General features: G+C 38.8%; 1 protein-coding gene across 1 annotated transcript in view; it reads right to left on the reverse strand.

Moving 5' to 3' along the window:
- The window catches only part of CSNK2A2 (casein kinase 2 alpha 2), a 39,124-nt gene that overhangs the window by 11,715 nt on the left and 7,548 nt on the right, over positions 1-19,861 (reverse strand). Inside the window, exons 3-5 of the mRNA XM_032613339.1 lie at positions 17,222-17,323; positions 14,806-14,856; positions 4,785-4,844 (exon numbers count right to left, since the gene is read on the reverse strand). Of these exons, the coding sequence (XP_032469230.1) occupies positions 4,785-4,844; positions 14,806-14,856; positions 17,222-17,323 (213 nt within the window). The remainder of the gene's footprint in view (positions 1-4,784; positions 4,845-14,805; positions 14,857-17,221; positions 17,324-19,861) is intronic.

The raw sequence follows: 19,861 nt of genomic DNA on the forward strand, positions 1-19,861 counted from the left end.
TGAAAATGTTAAATTGAGAATTGTTAACATTTTAAGAATTGGCATATTGTATTACTGCAAGAGATCTGATTTTCAGCATCTGCAAGCATATTCTTATTTGTTTGTGACAGCTTGATCTGAATACAGCCTCTCAAGGGGCAGCCTTACTGTCTGTAACAAAAGAGAAAAAACATGCTTCAGAAGGCACCCCTTGCTCTCTGAGCACATTATGCTGGCAGCTGGTAGAAAGGGGGCTGTGGAGAGGACACCAGGGGCTATGATGAGGGTTTCTTAAAAAGGGGGAATGATATACTTCTTTAGGTGCTCCTCTCCTACTTGTAGCTGGTAGCAATAAATCAGGCCACCTCGATTTAGAAATCATACATTAATCTGTTGGTCTAATTTGGATGAGTTTAAAACAGATCTAGGAACCACACTGGAGTCACTTCTGAGTTCAACGACATGAAAAGAGTACATGTGGACATGAAGGATGACATCCAAATATATCTGCAATATGACTTGTCTTTAGATAAGTGGTCCCATGTGGGTTTTCTAGATTAACATATATTCTAATATTAGTATTTTCCTTAAAAATAATATCCCTGAGCCAGTTGGTCTTTAAGAATTATGTTATGACTCTACAATGTCAATGATTTTTTTAGTAAATTCCTACAAGCTGTGCCACATTACCACAATTCATTTTTAGAAGTTTTTCATCATCCCAAGAATTTCCCTTAAACCTGCCTGCAGTCAACCCCCAATCCCATCTACCTCCTACCTCCTTCCTTCCTTTCCCCTCTCCTCCCAACCACTGCTCTACTACCACCTGTTGCTACAGATCTGCCTCTTCTGGACAGTCATCAAATGAAATAACACAATACACAGTACTTTATCTTCTTTTGCGCAGCATACTGTTTCTAAGATTCATCCATGTTGCTTTTTTTCATTGCTGAGTAGTATTCCATTGTATAAGTATACTAGTTGATAGACATTTGGTTTGTTTTAACTTTTTGGCTATTGTGACTAATGCTACTTATGAACATTCATGTACAAGTCTGTAAGAGGACACACATTTTCATTTCTCCTTGGGTAGATTCCTACGGGTGAAGTGCTAGGTTGTATGTACGTTTACATTAAACTTTTAAAGAATCTGCCTAATTGTTTCCAAAGTGGCTGCCACCATTTTACATTCCCATCAGCACCATATGACAGGGTTCCAGTTTCTCTACATTCTTGCTAACACTTGTTATTATCTTTCTGATTACAGCTGTTCTAGTGGGTTTGATGAGGAATATCATTGTGGTTTTGATTTGTATTTCCCTAATGAGGTGATCAAGTTGCATATCTCATTCATATACTTTTGGGCTATCTCATTATCTTCTTTGGACAAATGTTGATCAGATCTTTCACCCATTTCTTATTTGGGTTAAGTTTGTTTTTTGTTTTAAACAATATAAAACTTTGCTCCTAAATCTCCCTTTTCTAACACAGTAACTATTTCATAAATTTCAATGTTGGGCCCTTTGGCTTTCTTAAAAAGCACTTGAAGCCCTACATGAGGCCATAATACTACTCTTTGAATAATGATAGCAACCCATAACTCGCTATGGTACCTACCTATCGTGCTTGACACTGAGAGCTCTTGCAAGGTGAGTTTTCCATGGGACAAGATTAGGGTTTCTCGACGTCAGCACTGTTGACATCTGGGACCAGATAATTTCTTTGTTGTGGGGAGCGGTTCTGTGTATTATAGGATGTTTAGCAGAATCCCCAGCCTCCACCCATGAGATGCCAGTAGTGTCCCTCCAACTGTGACAACCAAAAATGGTTCCAGACATTGCCAAATGTCCCCTGAGGGACAAAGTTAACCTGGTGGAAAATCACTGGACTAGACTAGCAAGGGCACTGTACCAGGCATCTTTAAGTGGGAGGGAATATATAATCCAGAGAATGATCCATAGAACCAACAATCCAAGAATAAGCAAATTTGCTTTCCCCAGACACAAAGAGTATACAGTGTACAATGCTTTTCATATGAAGGTCAAGAACAGGGAAAACTAAGAGATATGGGAACATATGTATAACTGATTCACTTGTTATAAAGCAGAAAACTAACACACCATTGTAAAGCAATTTATACCCCAATAAAGATGTTAAAAAAAAAAAAAGAACAGGGAAAACTAAACTATGGTGGTAGATGGTGAGAATATAATCTATGCAAGAGGAGAAACAGTCTATTTTTGCACTATATGGTTAGCCACCAGCCACATGAGTGCCATTGAATGATTGGAATGTGGACTAGTGGTGACTAAGGAACTGAATTTTTTTAATTTTACTTAATTAAATAGCTACCTCTCGGACAGTAGCTACTGTAATGGACAGCATAGTTCTGTGTCAATGTGGGTGAAGGTTTCACACTTAAGTAAAATCAAAAAACTATACCCTTAGGATTTATTCATTTCATCTATGTAGGTTCTACTTCAATTTAATTTTTCTCTTTGTCTTATTTTATACCAACAGTGGCTCTGTGGCAGTGCTGTAGAGAACCACGGCTCCTGAGGACACACCTCCCTAAATCTGAATCAGGAGCTCAGACCTGGTGGGAAGCCTCAGTGAGTCACTGAGCAATCACTCTGCAGCCCTCAGCCTAGTTCCTTCTGCATTTTCTACATTCCACCTACATTTTCCTCTCTCCCATCCCCGTTTTTTTTTTTTTTTTTCTTTTCTATAAGAAAATTTAGCAAGTGTTGATTCTGTTATTTTGCCTGGTCTTTTGTCCAAAGAATAAACTAATTAGGACCCACAGTACCTGAGGTGTGAAAAATACCTGATGAAAGCAGAGGCTGAACAAATACAGTAAGGGAATAAATTCTTTTGCCACTAGTCAGATTCCCTGTGGAGTTATTAACTGCTTTTAAATTCCTTGGGGGAATTATTTCAATTTAAAAATCTGATCGTTTCTGACCATTAAGCATGAAAGAGGTTTTTCAAGTTTCATCTGGGGCTCTGCCTCATTAGCATAAAGTATGACCCACCGCATAGCTGCTACCCCCAGAAGCGCAGAGAGGACATCAGACACTGCCATCGGAACGACCAGGCCTGTATCACTGCTATGCTGTTACCTGATCTAAGGACAACTGCACTAGGTTATATATCTTACCTTTGGTGTGCTAGTTAACCACAAAATCTTAATACCTTACTTAAAAAAAATAACCAACTGTGAGATTTGGATTGCTGCTCTCACGGAGTGAATGCCTGGGATTTTCTGAGAAGCCTAGGAAACAGACTAGCCTGACAGTTCACAGCACTGCAAACCTCTGCCCACCAAGGCCTTCCATTCTAGCCCATCGAGGGGATATGAAGAAAGGTAGAAAGGTGTGATAAACCAAGCTCACTTTCTTCATCTTTCTGATCTTAATGACAAAGACTCATTCGCCATAGGAGTGAATCCACCACCTTGGCTCGAATGATTAGGCTTGTGTAAGTGCTTGTAAGAAAAACACATTCACTTCACATAAAGCTAGTCCTTCAAATTCCCATTCCTTAAAGCCTAAGCCTTGATTTAACTTGTATTTTCTTTGAGCAGCTGTTCATAATCCCATCAAAACTCCACCTTGACAATTTTCTTCAATAATACCAATACCTTAGACACCTCTATATTCTTTTAGAGGTTCTTAAATTGAGACCCATCCATTCCACCCTATAACTTTATGTAATGATGTATATTTTTACATGCATTGGTGGCGCGGGGGGCGGGGTGGGGTTCATAGCTTTCATTAGATTCTTAGTGATCCATGACCCTAAAAAAACACTGTATTCCATTTTACAAACCTTTTTAGAATTCTTTACTTAAGCGTTTACCTAACCAAATTAAAAAAGATCATTCCTCTGTCCATCAATAACACTTGAAAATTTCAGTCTCCTAGAAGGTCCACCCATCACCTCTTCTTGCATGTTAAGGTTAACAAGCCGGGGCTAAACAGGTGGGTTATCTCATACAAGAAGGGGACTATGAGAAATGGCAAGAAGAGGATGTAAAATGCCGTAAAATGCCCACCATCCCTGTATGCATGTCCTTCCACGATGTGACTTCAATGCTCTGCCCATGAAAAGTGGAGTTTACTTCTCCACCCTTTGATTCTAGGTTTGGCCACATGACTTGCTTTGGCCAACAGGGCATTAGCAAACGTGACACAAGCAGAGGCTTGAAAAGTGCTTACATATATCGCGGTTTGCCCTCTCTTGCTCTTAGGACCTGATGAGACCACCATGGGAAGCAGCCCAGACCATCCTTCTGGAGAATGAGACCTCAGCTATTCCAGCTGCCATCCCAGATACGTGAATGAGGCCATCCTGGACCATCTTGCCCTAGTCAAGTTGACCCAGACCAAAAGACTCACTCAGCCAATTCACTGAATTATGGGAAATAATAAATCATTTTTAAAAAGTCACTAAGTTTGGGGTAATTTGTTATGTAATGAAAACTAGTAGTAAGTATTAATTAAGCAGCAAAAACAAAACAAAATGGAAAAGAGTAAACAAAAAACCCAAGGACCAACAAGAGTTATGTTCTAACCTCTGGTATACTGTCCCCAGTACCACTAACTTAACCATTCTCAGTTCCACTGAAGCTTCTATGTAAAGAGTCCACAATGGAGGCCTCATTGTAAGTTAGCCCCCCATCCCAAACCAAAAAACACCACTAAATTCTCTGGGTATCAAGAAATATTCTTGAGGTCTCTGTGTCCTCTTGAAAACTTCTTTAATGAATAATCCTGAAAAATTTCACAGTTTATGTCACTTACTTTAAGTAGTTCATACATATAAAACCGGATATCAAAGTCTGTCAGGATCTGGTAGAGTTGCTGAAACAGATTGCAGAAAACATTAAGTTAATTTAGTCTTATTGCATCTTGTTATCCAAAGTTGGTCATTATTCTCTGTAAACTTAGTGCTTAAGTCACTGAAGAATCCCACCACTTTTTACTACCTGATCTGGAACAAATGAGGACAAAGACTAAAGACAAGGGTCTAACACTTTGGTTTTCAGAAGAAAAAACGAAAGGAATTCCAAGGGGAGAAGAAAAAAAACCATTTACACCAACTTGGATCTTTTAAAAACCTGTGTAATGCTCCATGATATCAACACCCACAATTACATTATTATGAAGTCCAAGTTGTCCAATTGTCCTCATATTCTTACTGAACTTCAAACAAACTATCCCCACTGCAGCACCACAGTTTACTTTAGAGAACCAAGTTCCGAGCAGATAGCAGAATCTGAAAAACTTCATCAGCCCACATGGTAAAATGACGGCAAGATAGTCTGTTCATGAAACGCAAGGAAAATGAACTGCTATAGCATTTGGAGATGGCAAGAGACTTTTAAAAAAATCTATAACCTCCACTCCCTCAAAACCACTTCCAGGCTGGAAAAAAGAACACTTCATAGGCAAAAACTGATGGGAGCTAAAGACGTAAAATGTTTAGGGGGGAAAAAAAGGAGTGGTGGAGTGAGATGTTTAAAAAAAAGGAAGGAAGGAAGGAAAAAAGGGAGGGAGGGAGGGATGGATGGATACCAGTTCTGAAAATGATTCCAGGCCTAAATGACATACCAGTGTAAGTTTTCGTAATTGGTAATCCAAAGACCCACTCACTGGGAGTTTTGTCCGTTTGTTTAATTTCAATTTCTAAGAGACGGAGTAGAATTTACGCATCCAGGTTCATTTAAATCATCACAAACCCCCATCTGAAACTATATTATTATTTTAGACAATCAATTCCAAGTAAATCTCTTTCCCCATCAGTCCAAGCAGCACCTTCCGTAAAATTAATCAGTACACCTTTATTAAACCTATTTTGCTTCTCTCTTTACTGGAAGACTCAAGCCATGTAGGGAATCTCTCCAAGGAGCACAGAGCAGCGTATAAAATGCGTTTGTGTAAAAAAGGAGGGGAAACTAACACTACACATGCATATTTGTATCTGCAAGAACGACTTTACACTGTGTACCACTTTATATTTTAGATCCATGCAAACATACCACCTGTTCAAAAAAATTTTTTTATGAAAAACAACAGATTTACCAAGAATCGAATCCAACATTTTCGAACACCAGGACTTAGCCTCTTTCTCAAATTTCCCCTTTTAAGTAAGAGTAATTCTCCCTCCAGCTTAGTAAGAGTGTCTGATTTCACTCATGGCACTGTAGAAAATGAACACATACTTTCCAGTATACTGGTGGTGGCTTGGAGCTGCTCCACTACTGAAGGCTGACCCTGCTTGGGACTGAATTGCATTTAGGCCCAATGGCATGAACGTGCCACCACTTCTGCTCCCGAGAGACTCAACTGCATAACAGCTAAACACCCAAGTGTTTTGTTCTCCCCCAGCTCTGCATCGCAAGAAAGGCTTCTCTGCAGCACACTGACAGTCTGTATGTACAGACACAGGCCGAAGATAACATCTCTTCGGGTGCCAAATCAGCTCTTCCTCTGAGAGTTAAGGAGATCACTCCCAGAGACTGTGCCAAGTTGCACCTCAAGTCAATAAACAGACAATGAAAGTGAAAAGGGCATTTTCTAATAACCCTCAGAGGGCTAGAATATTCTATTTCCAGAAAACAAACATGGGCTATTTTATTATTTGGACCTTTATCCACGGAAGGCTTTCCTCTCATACCATGCGGTATCTATCCCAAGCATCCATGCAAGTATTAAGGGATAAAAACAAATGTCCTTGGGCTGCCAACACAGTATTTCTAGCTACTCTAACCAATATCAATTTTATGTAACACAAAAACACTAGCTGACTATAGGGTTTAGGCCTAATACATTACAAAGTCTTGAGTGACAGGCTGATATTCACTTTCGGTTTTCAGGAGCTCTGGGAAGGAGGAGACCAAACTACACCTGTAACATTTTACCACCCGGGCCTGAAATTTAGGACTCACCAGAGTCCAGGGAGTACCTTCCTCCAACTTTTGTAGCTGTTTCTCCACTGCAGCCCCCAGGAGTTCCCCACTCTGACCAAAGAAACCTGTCTTTGCCACCTCTGTTCTTCCCTCCCCCATATCTAGAATGCCTGCCCCTCCCCCTTAAGCTGGTAAAGTCATAACCATCCCATCCGGGTGCCACAGAGCCTACAGTGGTCTCTTCCTTCTCTGAACCCCCAGGCTATTCACTGTTCTCTGGGGCGCTCACAGGACACCTACAGCAGCAGCGTGCCTAGAGTTAATGTTCTGCACTCGGGTACTGGCGGTGACCCGAAGTTCTCAGGATACTTTCTCACTCCGCTGTGAACAACAAGAGGCTTCTTCACCTTGCCCACACGCCAAGAGCCCCACACCACCACCCCTGCGTATCGAGGCATATGCATGCTGGGGAGGAACGGATGCCACAGCTGCTGGCAGTCACTGATTTGGTGATTAAAGATCTCTGAACTTTCCCTCCCTCAGGCATGTCAAGGGTCCACCGTACAACTCTGTCTGTGGACAGCAACTCTGTCCTTGCACAGCAGAATAACATGTTTTATATAGCCCACACCACGTGTGGCAATTCTGTGCTTGTACACAGAAGGCAGTCAATAAATGTCTTTGACGATGCTCACTAGTCAATGGGACAAAATTAAAACTGTCTTCAAGAAACAGAAGTACTAAGATTCCATGACAAATTAGGAAGGGAAATTTCACAAGAAGCACGCTTCTCCTCCATTTTTCTTAGCTACGTGGAGAACATCCTTAACCAACCAACTGCAAAATGTTGTCAGAAGTTAGTTTTATTTACATTTTCATAAAGTAATTGACTTACCAAAACAAAACAAGCCTATACTTCCCGAAGATCACAAAGGTGCTGAGAAAGAAACTATTCACCAATCCTAGTTTGGTTCCAAAGCCTCAAACACACTGGCATTTCCCTAGAAATCAGTTATACTCCAGGACTATTCCAAGGGCCCAAGGTAGAAATCTCCTGGAACTTTTAATTAACCTCAGAAGGTCTGAGAAGAAGAATGGGAAAAATGCAATTTGACCAAGAGAATCAGTGCCTTCTTGGTCTAAAATCAACATCCAGAAAGGAATGGCCACAAGTGGGCCTCACTCACGCTGTCTACACACAGTTCTTCAGGCTCCAGTCGTGGTGCAGCTAGATTCCAAGGCCCCATCCCTAACGACTGTCATTCAGGAGGACTTCTCACTTCAAGAAGGTTCCCAGCCAGATGTGGGAATCACCAGCACAGCAAACTCTCACGCTGCACACACAGCTTGCATATTCCTTGCCATACATAGCTCGGTCTACGTCCAGAAACCAGTGGTCCCCACGTAAAAGGAGAAGAAAAAGTGGGGGGAGTGCGAAATAAAGTAAAAGTGAAAGGTGCTGAATGCAGGAGGCACCCATTTTAGCACTGTTCACACATAACCCCAAGATCCAGAATGAAACCAAGGGCAACATTTTTAGAAACTTATGGAAGCAGAAAAAATCATTAATCAAGGACATCAAAGTTACTACAAATCACCCAAAAATGTCTTACAAAGAAATGACAAAATAATGTCAGTGATCTATAATAAAAGTAAATTTTGTTCCCCCAATTAAGGAAACTTTATTTAGTCTGTGAATGCACCATCTCCACATCAGACCCTAACAGCATTAACAGGTAGGTTAATCAGGTAGTCCAAGGCCTAATTCTATGTGAAAGATATAAAATTTTCTACAGAATAATATGGGTCTACCATCTTCTCAAGATGGAGCCCATTTGGATGTCTTAAACATTTTTTAAAATGCCCAAATTATATACATTTTACTTAAAATATATACTTATTTTTATTGATACTTTTCCAAAGGCATAGAAAACTGAGAAGCATGTCTCAACAAAAACTCTTTCTACCTCAAAACAGTACCTTAGCTTCCTTGAGACAATTCTGAGTTTGGGAGTTTTCTGTAACTATTCATTCCAACTTTTAGAAACTAGCTTTTCCTATTCATTTGCTTTCAAATTTGGTCTTTTGTTCTAAGTATCACCATGTATCTTTTATTATCACTTTGACATATATGAAGCATAACTGATGATTTTAAGGAGAAACTGACCAAACCAGTACCCCTACCACAAAATAAAATATCAAGGGAAAAAATTATCGAGGCCATAGAAGATCTGAACAAGATTTAAATTAACAAGCTTGATATAAAAAAATGACTGTGTACCAAAGCCACAAAGCAACCATCAACAAATTCCAAATAATCAACATTATACAGATCATGTTTTCTGGACACAGTGCAATCAAATTAGGAACCAACTAAAAGAATCATTAAAAAAAAATAAACAGGGCTTCCCTGGTGGCGCAGTGGTTGAGAGTCCGCCTGCCAATGCAGGGGACACGGGTTCGTGCCCCAGTCCAGGAAGATCCCACATGCTGCAGAGCGGCTGGGCCTGTGAGCCATGGCCGCTGAGCCTGCGCTCTGCAACGGGAGAGGCCACAACAGTGAGAGGCCCGTGTACCGCAAAAAAAAAAAATAATAATAATAAACAAAAAAATACCAAGTGGATCCTGAATGGACATTCCCAGGACAATAATTACTGGGAAACTTTTGAATATAAACTCTATACTATATATTAGATGGCATCATAATATAAATATTAAATTTCTTAAGTGTACTAACAGTATTGTGGTTATACAGGAAAATGTCACCTAGTTCCAGTGATGGCATATTTAAAAGTGAAGTATCATGATGACTACAACTTACTTTAAGATGACTTCAACAAAAAGAAAGACAAAGAGGGGAGGGTGAGGAAGAGGTGAGAAATAACTACAAATGTGGCAAAATAATAACAGCTAGTAAATCTAGGTAATGTAAGGGTATTAACTGTGCTACTCTTTCCAATTTTCAGTAGATTTAAAATTTTTCAAAGTAAAAGATTTGGGGAGAAAAACCCAAATCCACAAGTTTGGAATCTGTACTTGTAATTTGAAAACTATACAGAAGTGAGTTACATAACCATGGAATGTAGCTACAATGGTGCTTAGGGTTGTACAGACTTAAAGCACACTTACTACCAATTAAGAAAGACAGAAACAAATCAAATGAGCTGACTTCAACTCAAGAAGTTAACAGGAAAAAACAGTGAAAACCCAAGAAAGAAAATAATTAAGGAAGAAAGAAAAAAAGTTGGAACAAAATAATTAAGACACGAGCAGAAACAGAATGAAATAGAAAACCTAACATAAACTCTCTGAACACAAAACCAAAAGGCAATTCTTTGAAAGCATTAATTAAGAGATCTCTAGCAACACTGATTTAAGAAAAAAAAAAAGAGAGAAAAGAGAGTAAAGGTACAAATAATATTACAAATGTAAAGGAAAGCATAATTACAGACATATTAAGTTTTTAAGTCCTAAGAGAATTCTATTAACAGCTTTATGTGAATATAATTTAAAGTAGACAACTTTAGAAATAATTATCCAAATAGACTCAGGAAGAGATAGAAAACCAGGATAAAACTTTAACCAACAGTATGTTTTAAAAAGGAAAGTGTAGTTCAAAGTCTACCTTGCTCACCTCAGAAGATACCTACTACCTAGGTCATCCCTATTTTATATAAACTTTCAGAGAATAGAAAGGAAAAGCTATCTAACTTATGTTATGAAGTTAGTATAACCTTGATACCAAAATCAGAAAGACTCTACAATAAAAAGAAATTATAGATCAAAATTTATTATCAATTGTATCAATAAAAAATACTGAAAAGAACAGGCTGTGTCACTGTTGATTCACCCCTGATATTTAAACCAAGGACAAACCTTCTCTGGAAGGTTATTAATACACTTAACAGTAAAATTTAAAAAGTTATTAATACACTTAACAGTAAAATTTAAAAAATACATAAAAACATCTTTTCCTAATAAGATGGACACAGGACAAAATAGCCTGAAGGACACTGGACACTAAATCAACTGATTTCCCCACTTACGGCCTGTCATACTATCTGGAAAAAATAGTAATTTTCCTGTTATGATTTGCTCTTCCAAAACACACATCTACTACCTGATATTTAAGATATTTTTTTTTTTTTTTTTTTTTTTTTCCGGTACGCGGGCCTCTCACTGTTGCGGCCTCTCCCGTTGCGGAGCACAGGCTCCGGACGCGCAGGCTCCGCGGCCATGCTCACGGGCCCAGCCGCTCCGCGGCACGTGGGATCCTCCCAGACCGGGGCACGAACCCGTGTCCCCTGCATCGGCAGGCGGACGCCCAACCACTGCGCCACCAGGGAAGCCCTAAGATATTTTAAGTTAACTAAAATGGCATCGTTTGAACATTCAAAGGGGACCTACAGTTTAATAACATGGCAGAACCAACCCATCCTACCTGTTTCTTCCCAAAGCTCCTCTAAAATAACTGTAAGATGGACTTCCCTGTTGGTCCAGTGGTTAAGAATCTGCCTTCCAATGCAGGGGAGGCAGGTTTGATCTCTGGTTGGGGAACTAAGATCCCACATGCCAAGGGCAACTAAGCCCACGTGCCGCAACTACTGAGCCCGTGCGCCACAACTAGAGAGAAGCCCAGGCGCTGCAACGAAAGATCCCGCACGCCACAACTAAGACGCGACGCAGCCAAATAAATAAATATTAAAAAAACAAAAACAAAAACCGTAAGAGGAACGGGGGGATTTACTCACAATGCTAAGAGAATGGAAGAGACAACAAACTTTGAAGCTATAAAACAGATGTCCAGTTGACTTAGCAGACAAAAAAAGCTGAGAATTCTCTCAACATTCTGCCAGTGGAGGGGGCCCAGTAGCAAACACTTCACAATGAAAAACTACAGAAAGGCTCAGGAATTGGTGACCCCAGGTATCACTGAAAAAGGGCAAAGAGATTGAGCTGAAGACAGGAAAATGAGTTTAAAAACACGACACTGAAAAGGGGGAATTAAGTGAAAGTCTACATGGCACTCCCTACAGCTCTCCTCAACTTGAGGCTACTAGGGATGCCGGCAGCCAGGCTTGCACTCTTGAGACGGGAGCTGACAATCAGTAATCAGTAATTTCATTACTCTACAGAGGGAGCAGACATTCAATAACTGTGATATTTCAGACAACTGTAGCAGAGACAAAACCCAAAAACACCCCCCAAAAAGGAATTTGGAAGGAAAACAGAAAAAGACATGAAGAAGAAAACATAATGGGAAAAAAACCCCACATATTCTCAGTGAGAAAATAGAAGATATTACATAAAACATAAAAGAACAGGATACTATTTTTAAAATTCAGAGAAGAAAATAGAACGCCAATATATGAAGTCTAACATTCGAATGAGTTCTAGAAAGTGAGAACAAGGAAGAAAGGGAAAAAAATAAAAGAACATTAAAAATATTTTTTCAAAATGGAAGGACATGGGTTTCTATACTGAAAAAGCCCAGTAAGTCCCCAGAACAAAGGATGAAAGCAACCTGTATGAAAGCACATCACTGTGAAATTTCACAGACTGAGAATAAAGAGAAAATACTAAAAGCTTTCAGAAGAAAGAAAACAAAAAACCCAGATTACATATAAGATGAAACCAGAATGGCTTCAGTGGTAATAGTGGTAACAATCTCTTCAAAATTCTGAGGAAATTATTAATTACAACCTAGAATTCTATATCACGGCAAATGTATTAATTGGGAGGATAAAATAAAGATGTTTTCAGCTATGCAAGCCTCAAAAAACATCAATTTCCCATGACCCTTTTAAAGGAAGCTCCTAGAGAATATATGCCACCAAAACATCCTCTTTGTAAGAAGTAAGATTTCTCTAGGAATTAAAAACTGATCCTCTGTATGTTATTAAATCAACAGAACAGCTGTCAATTTAAAAAACACAAAAATACTGAAGTGAGGGACTTCCCTGGTGGCGCAGTGGTTAAGAATCCGCCTGCTAATACAGGGGACACGGGTTCCAGCCCTGGTCCAGGAAGATCTCACATGCTGCGAAGCAACTAAGCCCATGTGCCACAACTACTGAGCCTGCACTCTAGAGCCTGCGAGCCACAACTACTGAGCCCACGTGCCACAACTACTGAAGCCTGTGCACCTAGAGCCCGTGCTCCGCAACAAGAGAAGCCACTGCAATGAGAAGCCCGTGCGCCGCAATGAAGAGTAGCCCCCGCTTGCCATAACTGGAGAGAAAAGCCCATACACAGCAACGAAGACCAAATGCAGCCAAAAATAAATAAATAAATAAATAATTTTAAAAAAAATACTGAAGTGAAATTTTTACATCTGTGGCTAGATAACTGGTAAAAATTCATTAAGGAAGCAGAAGCACTGAAACCTGAGGGATTTCACTATGAAGTTCCATTGAGACCAGCTTTTAAACTTTTGCATTAGGAAAATGTTTGGTTTCATTAAAGCCTATTAAGAAACACATTCGCAATCATGTACATCTTGATAAACCTCAGTTGTTCATAGCAAAAGTGTGATCAGTTACGTGTATCAGCACAGTACTCTACCAGCTAAGCACTGCTCTGCTAGTTAATGAAAAAATTTACATCCCACTTTTTAGAGTTCACCTTTAAGGAGTCACATCAACAAGGAAACTTGTTACAAGTGGGAAAAGCCATCCAATTGTCCCTCCATATTTGAGGATTCAACAAACTGCGGATTGAAAAAAAAAAAATTCCAGAAAGTTGAATTTGCTGTGCTCCACCAACTATTTACATACCACTTACATATTAGGTATTACAAGTAATCTAGAGATGATTTAAAGTATACAGGATGACATGCACATGTTACATGCAAATACTATGCCATTTTTATTAATATATAAGGGACTTGAGCATCCTTGGGTTTTGGTATTCCTGGGGCTCCTAGAACCAATCACCAATCCCCTATGGATACCAAGGGATGACTGCACTGAATATAAAACTTGCTTATTGTTTTATAAGTCATAATATCCACTTCTGCTTATTTTCACTAATTATTTTAGAGTGATTACCAAAGAAAAAGTAAATGCGAGGATAAGATTCTTTCATTTTCACCCCAAAGCATCACTCCCCATAGCATCAACTTTCAACTGCTGATTTGGTTTTGTCCTAACTTCCATCAAAACAAAACCACAAGCCTTTCAAACACTGACAGAGAATTATATTCACCTAAAAGTTCTCTAAATGCCCCTAAAAATCAACACCACTATTTGTTTTTATATTGGTTTTCATATTATGCTCTACCATGTCCAGTATGCCTGGCTCCTTATCAGAAGGTTGCAGTGTTTGAACAAAAATAAAAACAAATTCACAAAAAAACAGCTTAAAACCATGCTTTTGGAACACTTTAAAGTCTAAATTAACACGCCTTATAAACAGAAGAAATGTAAATAGCCCAAAATAGGGCTTTTCTAAAGCACCGTGACTCTGTCATCTGCTTTGTACAGTGTGAATGAATATACATGCCATCTGACAGCTTGAATCCAAGGTACTATACTGACTTGTTTTCCATACAAGTCCCGTATCCATTTATCACTTCCTATCAGTAATATAAGATTTGTATGAAAATTAAAGTTAACACCTACCTAAAACTACGTTGTCTACAACAGGAGCGTTATAAATGAGGCATTAACTTAGACCCAGCCCAGCAGCTCTCCCCAGAGTACGCAAGGCAAAGAGTGATGAGTAATTCCACCTGTGCAAGAACCTAACCACTTTCTGCATTCTGTAGTAATGCTTTAAGGAATCCAATGTTATTTCCTGCTCTCACCAATAACCTTTCCCGCCCCCCTTGTGTTCTAGAGTATCAAGAGTGCTTATCACCACCTCCCCACTCCCCATTAACCCCATGTCAGAAAGAAAAAGTATATACGCACCTTAAAATCTGTATTATTGATATATTCAAATACCAAAGCTGGTGTCTTTGACTGCAAGAGAGAATATTAATGCTTTGTAAGTTTCAAACAATAAATGTAATTTGCTTCTGTTGTACTGGCCCACCCCCAAATCCCACTTAGATGAAAGAGATTCACTCATCAGGGAGAGCCTATTAAGAAAGACTCCTCTTGAAATTTTAAGTTTGGAATTTGCTTCAAAACAACTGGGGATGGTGGTTGTTGGGAAGTGGGTGGAGTATAGATGGAACAAAGTTGGCCACAAGCTGCTTAATGTGAGTTGAAGCTGGGTGATGTGTGCAGGGAGGTTTATTATACTATTCATTTTATTTTGTAAATGGTTGCAAAAGTTCATAATAAAGGTTTTGTTTTTGTTTTTTAAGAAGAGTTGTATTCTCTGACCAACCTGTCAGTGGGCCTGGCACATTATGTGAAGATTTATACTCTGCAGTGTTCCAGGTTGCCAACTCCAAAAGGAGTGTTACGTTTTCATCTTGGGTTAATGAGCCAGATGCATTTTACAGAATTATCATAGGTCTTGGGAATTTATTACTGGTCTTTTTAGGATCCAGAAAAGTCTATAATTATCAGTAAGGCAGAATGTGAAATTATTGCCTTGGCTAGGGACAATTAGAGAATGTCTCACTTTACAAAGATGTGTTTCCTCCACAAATCATATAAAATCAAGTATTTTTGAGTACTATAATCTTTAATGCAATGAGTACAAAATGTTCAATATTTCCTTGTGTAAATACAGATGTTCAAAAGTCACATCTACCTAAGTAAGGTAAAATAATGCTAACTGGCAGTAACAAGCTTTCAAAATTGAGAGAAAAGCAGGGGCTTAAAGGGTTATAGGAAGAAATAAAATCATCTTGGAAATCTTTACAGCTGTGAAGTTTTGCTCAAGGAAGCAAGTAAAAGTTACCTAGGAAATAGGCCACAGTGCATGCATGCAAGTCTTTGAGCAAGCAGCAGACCTGGTGCAAAGATTCCTCACTGGCCCAACGCTGAAAGTTTCAACAAGACCACCAGATCTCTCTATAGGCTGGGAGCAAGCCTGTCCCCCTACAAGTTAGGGGATGAGGGTTCCCTATTGGTTTTCGTTCACCTTGATTTACTTGCGTTACATATCATGTAAAACACATACATGCTTTGAGTAACAAATTACAAAAATAGTAAGACAGGAATCATTAAGTTCTGTTAACTTAAAAAAAAAAAAAAAGCAAAATGAAGATGCTCTAAGTATAAAACTACATACTGGCCCACACTGCAGGCCATTTTCAAGGATTATGTAGTCCAGAGTTAGTCAATGTAAAATCAACCTGAGCTGATAAGGTTGGGATACATTTTTAATGCCTCAGATAGAATCCAGCACACAACCATCCTTCTCAATCTTTTCAGGGTCCAAAAGGAAAAACTTTTCTTTTTTTCAATTCAGTGATACTGTGTAATCTTGGCAAATTACTTAACCTCTGCAGACTTCAGTTTTCTTATCTATACAATGTGGACAATAATGTTACCCACCCCACTGAACTGTTGTGGGGATTAAAAGACATGATACCATTAAACACTCAGAACAGTACCTGGCACACAGTAAGCATTCAATGCATGTTAGCTACATTTTTATGTGGATGTCTTTAGCAGATAGAAGCAAAGACCTACTTCTTAAAAAGCTATCATGGGAGAACAGGGAAATATTCGAGGTAGAACAGGTAAAGAACAGAAATTGAATGGGAAGCTTGGCTAAGCATAAACACTTAAGGTTACGTTACTCCCGAGGGAGAGAGAAAACAAAATTAAACAGCACATCTAAAATGGCTAAAAATTAAGCATTTTAACAAAAATATTTAAATTGCATCTGCATATACAATGTGAGCCCCGATGGTGGATGCAGAATTAAAGACCAGTATGAGAAACAGCAAGATAGTGACCTCAAGGGGTCTGTGGGGCTGTTCAGCTCTCTATGGCAAGTGTCCACATGGAGACACTTCTTATTTCCTTCTATAAACCCAGATTTTCAAATGTCAGGCTTACTTAAGTGAGGTAAAATAATGTTAATTGGCAGTAACAAGCTTTCAAAGTTGGGAGAAAAGCAGGGCCATAAGGAAATATTCAGCAAACGTTTGTGGGCCAAATCAAAATAATGAGGTAATAAACCTGGGACAGGGATTTTTTTCTACATAAACTTTTAGGTTCCATAAAAGTGGTGGTGGCTATTTTATCATTGGGCCACCATGACTTTTTCTGGTTTTCAAAATCAGTTAGTAGTAAAGACAAACACAATCATTCCCACTATATTATAATGATGTTTCCCATTATTTTCAGGTTTTGTGACTTGACATACACAAACACACAAACACACACACACTCTCTCCCGCAAGCACCAGGCACCTACCACAGGGTCCTTCACGGTGTCAATCAGCTTTATGATATTTGTTCCACCACGAAGGTTCTCCAGAATCTTAACCTCTCGTTTTATCTTCTTTTTCTTCACTGGCTTAAATACACAAGAGTAATCAGAAGTAAGACTCCTTTTGAAGTTAATAAATAAAACTTTAAAACAATGTTTATATCAAATGGATATTGTACTATCTTGCACACTGTGTTATGCTAAAGGGCATGTCTAAATTAGAAGAAAAAAAGAAAAGAAAGAAGAGATAAAATGGGCCTTCTCATAAGAATCAAATAATTCATGGACTCATATAGCTTATGTGTCAAATCTTTAAGTAGTTACATTTGGGGCACATAAAATTTTGAATACCCATGTCATACTTTAAAAATAAAATGCTTACTAGATAACTAACTGCCAAATGGAAACTGTTATAGCTCTGAACAGCTGTCTATCATGCACTCACAAATGGAAAAACTGAAACAAAATGGTGAGACACCTGCTCTTCCAATGGGTTGCATGTAATTTTGTCTTCTAGGAGCGAAGACCAGTTCACTGACATCAAGTTACAAACTTGTTTCCCAGCTGCTGGCTCCCGTGTCCTGTCTCCACTCCCATTCCCTTAATATCTAGAATCTGAAATCAGTTCAGAGCTAGTAAAACTAACTTCCCAAGAGATCCCATTCCTAAAGAAAGAGATGATGGGTCAGCAAAGGAGAAAACTGACCTCTGACACAGCAGAGACTGAAAACTCCCACTACCTACAAACCTTTCAATCTGCTGGATAGAAAAATCAAAAACCTTAATCAGAAATACTAGCCTTACGTATGTTATTTCTTGTCTTAAATGGGCTAAAGAGTTTGAAGAAGAATAAAAGTAGTTATGGAAAAATAAGCATTATCATAATCAATCATGCTTTATAAAGTACTTATCAAGTACTTAAACAGTGACTGGCATATAGGAAGCAGTCAATAAATGTTAGCTTTATTATTTTCAAAATTTTAGTTAGTAATAAATCATATTTCATCCTCACAAAATTCCTATGCAGTAGACTCAGGCAAGTTGAGCTATTTGCCCAAGGTCGCACAGCTAATTCTAAAAAGTGGGGGCAGGATTCTAATCTAGACAATCTGACTGTAGGCCTCACTCTTAGCCACTGCGCTTTCATTTCCCAAGTGTGGCTATGGAAGAAACATAACTGAGGAAAAGGAGTATTCCACCACTGAGACACTGTTATAAAAGCACAGGCAAAGAGAGTCCAATGGATTAGCCATGAAACAAGACTGAAAAAGCCTGTGTGTATGTGGTGCTGGTGGGATGGGGGGAGATGTAATATACACACACGCCAGAGAAACCTCTTGTTGGTCACCAAACTACAGCTTGAACACACAACAAAACAGAGGAATTATGAAATACAGAACACCTGTATCACCTGTAAGAGGGTGCTCAATTGAGAGATTGGAATCTGGCTGCAACCTTCCAAGCCAGCCGCCACAATCATGTCCACTCCACTTTGTCAGGATTTTCAGTAGAATGGATCTGGCTACTGTGGTTCTTCCCCACGTCCACTTAGGAATTTTACTCCTTACTTCCCTTTTTCATAATTACAGAGCTCAATACTTTGGGAAAATGAAGCACTTGAATATGAAGTACAATTTGGTCAGAAAACAGCCAGAGAAGGATATACTATGAAATAAGTAGCCTATAAGCTTCAAAAATGTCAATGTCATGAAACACACAGACTGAACAACTATTCCAGTTTAAAAAGATATGACAACTGAATATAACACACGGTCTGGGATTTTCCTTTGCTATAAAGAACATTGTAAGGACAACTGGCAAATGAGAATGAGAGCTATAGATTAACAGCGCTGCATCAATGTTAGTTTCTGATTTTTGATCATGGCATTGTGGGTTATGTAAGCAATTGTTCTTGTATTTAGGAAATAGAGGAAATTAGGGATGACTGCAATTTCCTCTCAGGCACTTAAGACATGTAAAAGAAATATAATTATTTATATGCACACACATACACATCTATGTGTGTGTGTGTATATATATATATATATACACGTGTGTATATATATATGAAAGAGTGAGAAGCATGAAACAAATGTCAGTATTCGAGAAATCTGGGTGAGAGATATGGCAATTTTTGCAATTTTTCTGTAAGTCTGAAATTTTGTTAGTAAGTTAAAAGAAAAATAAAAGCTGGCTATCATATCTAAAAATTTAGCCGATACCAGTATATTCAATGTAAGAAAATTCTAGAGTCAATAGTGTAGAATTCTAGAGTCACTATTGGAAAGCAGTTACACATCTGTGGGAGTGGCAACAGAGGGAAAAAAACACAACAGCCAGAAGAAGCCTGTGTTCACCAAAATCCCTTTTCTCCCTCTAACAGGGAATTAGTACAGGGGTAATCCATTAAATAAGTTGCTCCTATGACAATGCCCCATATAAAGCCTTGCTTTGTTCTCCCGTTATTCAGCAACAGATCAGGCAGGCACCCAGTTCCTAGACAACTCAGTTAAGATGAACATATTTTTCATTATGTCTAAAGGTAACCTATAGAGCATGTGAAGCATATTTTGTTACCCAATTGACACCTGTCCAATAACTTCCCAAACTAGAGACTGGGGACAG

The sequence above is a fragment of the Phocoena sinus genome, chromosome 19 (assembly GCF_008692025.1).
Source record: "Phocoena sinus isolate mPhoSin1 chromosome 19, mPhoSin1.pri, whole genome shotgun sequence".
Taxonomy (NCBI): domain Eukaryota; kingdom Metazoa; phylum Chordata; class Mammalia; order Artiodactyla; family Phocoenidae; genus Phocoena; species Phocoena sinus.